A 2,693-nucleotide genomic window follows, 5' to 3' on the forward strand; every position below is an offset into this window, starting at 1 on the left:
AACGCTGCCTTTATAATTATTCAAAGTGTGGGTATGCATTTTTGGGACACCATATATACACCACAAATGAATGAAAAATACCCTCAATAAAACAGCAGTATACATTATGTTTGAAGAACTGCTTGATGGTTAAAAAAAAAAAAAAAAGGAAATTCTAATGAGAAATGGCAACAGAGTTGACTTAATAGGAACCAGATCACACACCAAATATGGAAATTATTTTTTCTGATTTTAAAATATAAATGTGCCACCCTAGCTGGTTTGGCTAAGTGGATAGAGCATCAGCCTGCAGACTGAAGGTTCCCAAGTTCGATTCCAGTCAAGGGCACATGCCCAGATTGCAGGCTCCATCCCCAGTAGGGGACGTGCAGGAGGCAGCCAATCAATGATTCTCTCTCATCATTGATGTCTCTATCTCTCTCCCTCTCCCTTCCTCTTTGAAGTCAATATGTGCCATTTATTCTCAGCTACTAATGCTTGCTAATGTGAAAATTAGTTATTGATTTTTTCTATTTCCTGATAGTCACCTTCGACACATGGAACCAGGCAATGGTACACAAATTTCAGAATTCCTTCTTCTGGGATTTTCAGAGGAACCAGAACTACAGTCCCTCATATTTGGGCTTTTCCTCCCCATGTACCTGGTCACTGTGTTTGGAAACCTGCTCATCATCCTGGCTGTCAGCTCAGACTCCCACCTCCACACGCCCATGTACTTCTTCCTCTCCAACCTGTCCTTGGTAGACATCTGTTTTACCTCCACCACCGTCCCAAAGATGCTATGGAACATCCAGACACAGAACAAAGTCATCACCTATGAATGCTGCATCACCCAGCTGTATTTTTATACAATCTTTGCAGTGTTGGACAACTTTATCCTGACCGTGATGGCCTACGACCGGTTTGTGGCCATCTGCCACCCCCTGCACTACATGGTCATCATGAATCCCCGGCTCTGTGGACTGCTGGTTCTGCTGTCCTGGATCATGAGTGCCATGGTTTCTTTGCTACATAGCTTAATGGTGTTGCGTCTGTCCTTCTGCTCAGACTTAGAAATCCCCCATTTTTTCTGTGAACTCAATCAGGTGCTCCTACTTGCCTGTTCTGACACCTTTCTTAACAACATTATGATATATTTTTTAACTGGGCTGCTGGGTGGTGGTCCCCTTGCTGGGATCCTTTACTCTTACTCTAAGATAGTCTCCTGTATATGTGGAATCCCATCAGCTCAGGGGAAGTATAAGGCATTTTCTACCTGTGCATCTCACCTCTCAGTTGTGTCCTTATTTTATGGTACAATCCTAGGAGTGTATCTCAGCTCTGCTGCTACCCAAAATGCACACTCAAGTACAACAGCCTCAGTGATGTACACCGTGGTCACACCCATGCTGAACCCCTTCATCTACAGTCTCAGGAACAATGACATAAAGAGGGCCCTGGAAAGACTCTTTGGCAAGTAAGCTTTTCAAGGGCCAACTGTACCAGTCTGAAGAAGTACCCATGAATGCAGGCTTCAAAGCCTCAAAGTCTGATGTTCTGACACAAATATAGCCAATCTTTGGACCATACATAATTGGAAATTCTCAGTTATCTCATGAGTTAACTTGAATTACTTTAGCGTGATCTCTTGTGACATATATCATTTCAAGTAACTTCTCTATTGTTTGCCTGAAAGAATAGTCATGAATTATCCTATCCCTATAAACAAAACTACATTTGGCTACTAAGGGCATTTACATAATTTTATTGTAGAGGAAAATCTGAGACCATAGTCTTCATGGTGGACATCTACTTATTAAAGTGTGGATATGATGTCTATGTGTAAGGGTTCTTATTCACTGGGGTAAAAAATTACCTAGAGAGTTCCATGCATTTTTTCTGAACTATTTTCCTGTTTCTGCTGAAAATCTTTCAATATACTCCCTAGAAATTTGCCTCCTCTTAGTGCTCTAAGTTAACTATCTCCCCTTTTATAAACTTTTTCAAATCCACCAAAGAGACAGTGAGTGAACAATCTCAATATCATACAATATAATCTCCTTTATACTCAGAAATATCTTCAGTCTTTATGATCAAAGTATGAATCACATAGGAGTTGAAATCCTGCCCAGTCATGTGAGTAAGCATCACACATATTCCTGCACAAACATGCATGTCCTTCCACCCTGCCCTGACTACCTGGAAGGGCGCCTCAGTGGAGGTACGTCTATACAGTTATCTGAAATGCATTTGAATAACAGAGTGATTATGAGTGCTGTCCTCAAATATCAGTACAAATGCCAAAAGTAAGAAATAGCAGATTATTATAATTTCCCTCAGTTCTGTTCACTTCGATTATAGGAGCAATTTGTTATTGCTCTATAGTAAGCCATTCTAAAAGCAAACAGTTTAATACAATTCCTTTATTTTCCAATGGGTTTGTGTAGTGGGAAAGTGTTCTGATCTCTGTTGGTCTCCTCATGAGTCTGCAGTCAGCTATGGGTCAGCTGGGGTGTCTCTGCTGACCTTGGCTGGGCTTCCTAATGTATTAGGGGCTCAGCTATGGTGACTGACCTAGGGAGGGCTTGGCTGGAATAAATGAGCACTGTCCGCATGTCCTCTCCTTCTCTTGAAGGCCCACCTGGATTTGTTCACATGGCTCAGCCAGGGTTCTGAGTGAGAGCAGTAGAAATGCACCAAGACCTGGTAAAGTG

At 41.8% G+C, this 2,693-nt stretch overlaps 1 protein-coding gene across 1 annotated transcript; it reads left to right on the forward strand.

Moving 5' to 3' along the window:
* Positions 1-518: 518 nt before the first annotated feature.
* On the forward strand, positions 519-1,460 carry LOC308249751 (olfactory receptor 7A5-like; the record flags this gene model as incomplete). The annotated part of the gene is made up of 1 exon (XM_080671546.1): positions 519-1,460. The coding sequence occupies exon 1, from the start codon at positions 537-539 to the stop codon at positions 1,458-1,460; it is 924 nt and encodes a 307-aa protein (XP_080527672.1). The 5' UTR covers positions 519-536.
* Between the last annotated feature and the right edge of the window lie 1,233 nt (positions 1,461-2,693).

Source organism: Plecotus auritus (assembly GCF_963455305.1).
Source record: "Plecotus auritus genome assembly, chromosome: 6".
NCBI classification, from domain to species: domain Eukaryota; kingdom Metazoa; phylum Chordata; class Mammalia; order Chiroptera; family Vespertilionidae; genus Plecotus; species Plecotus auritus.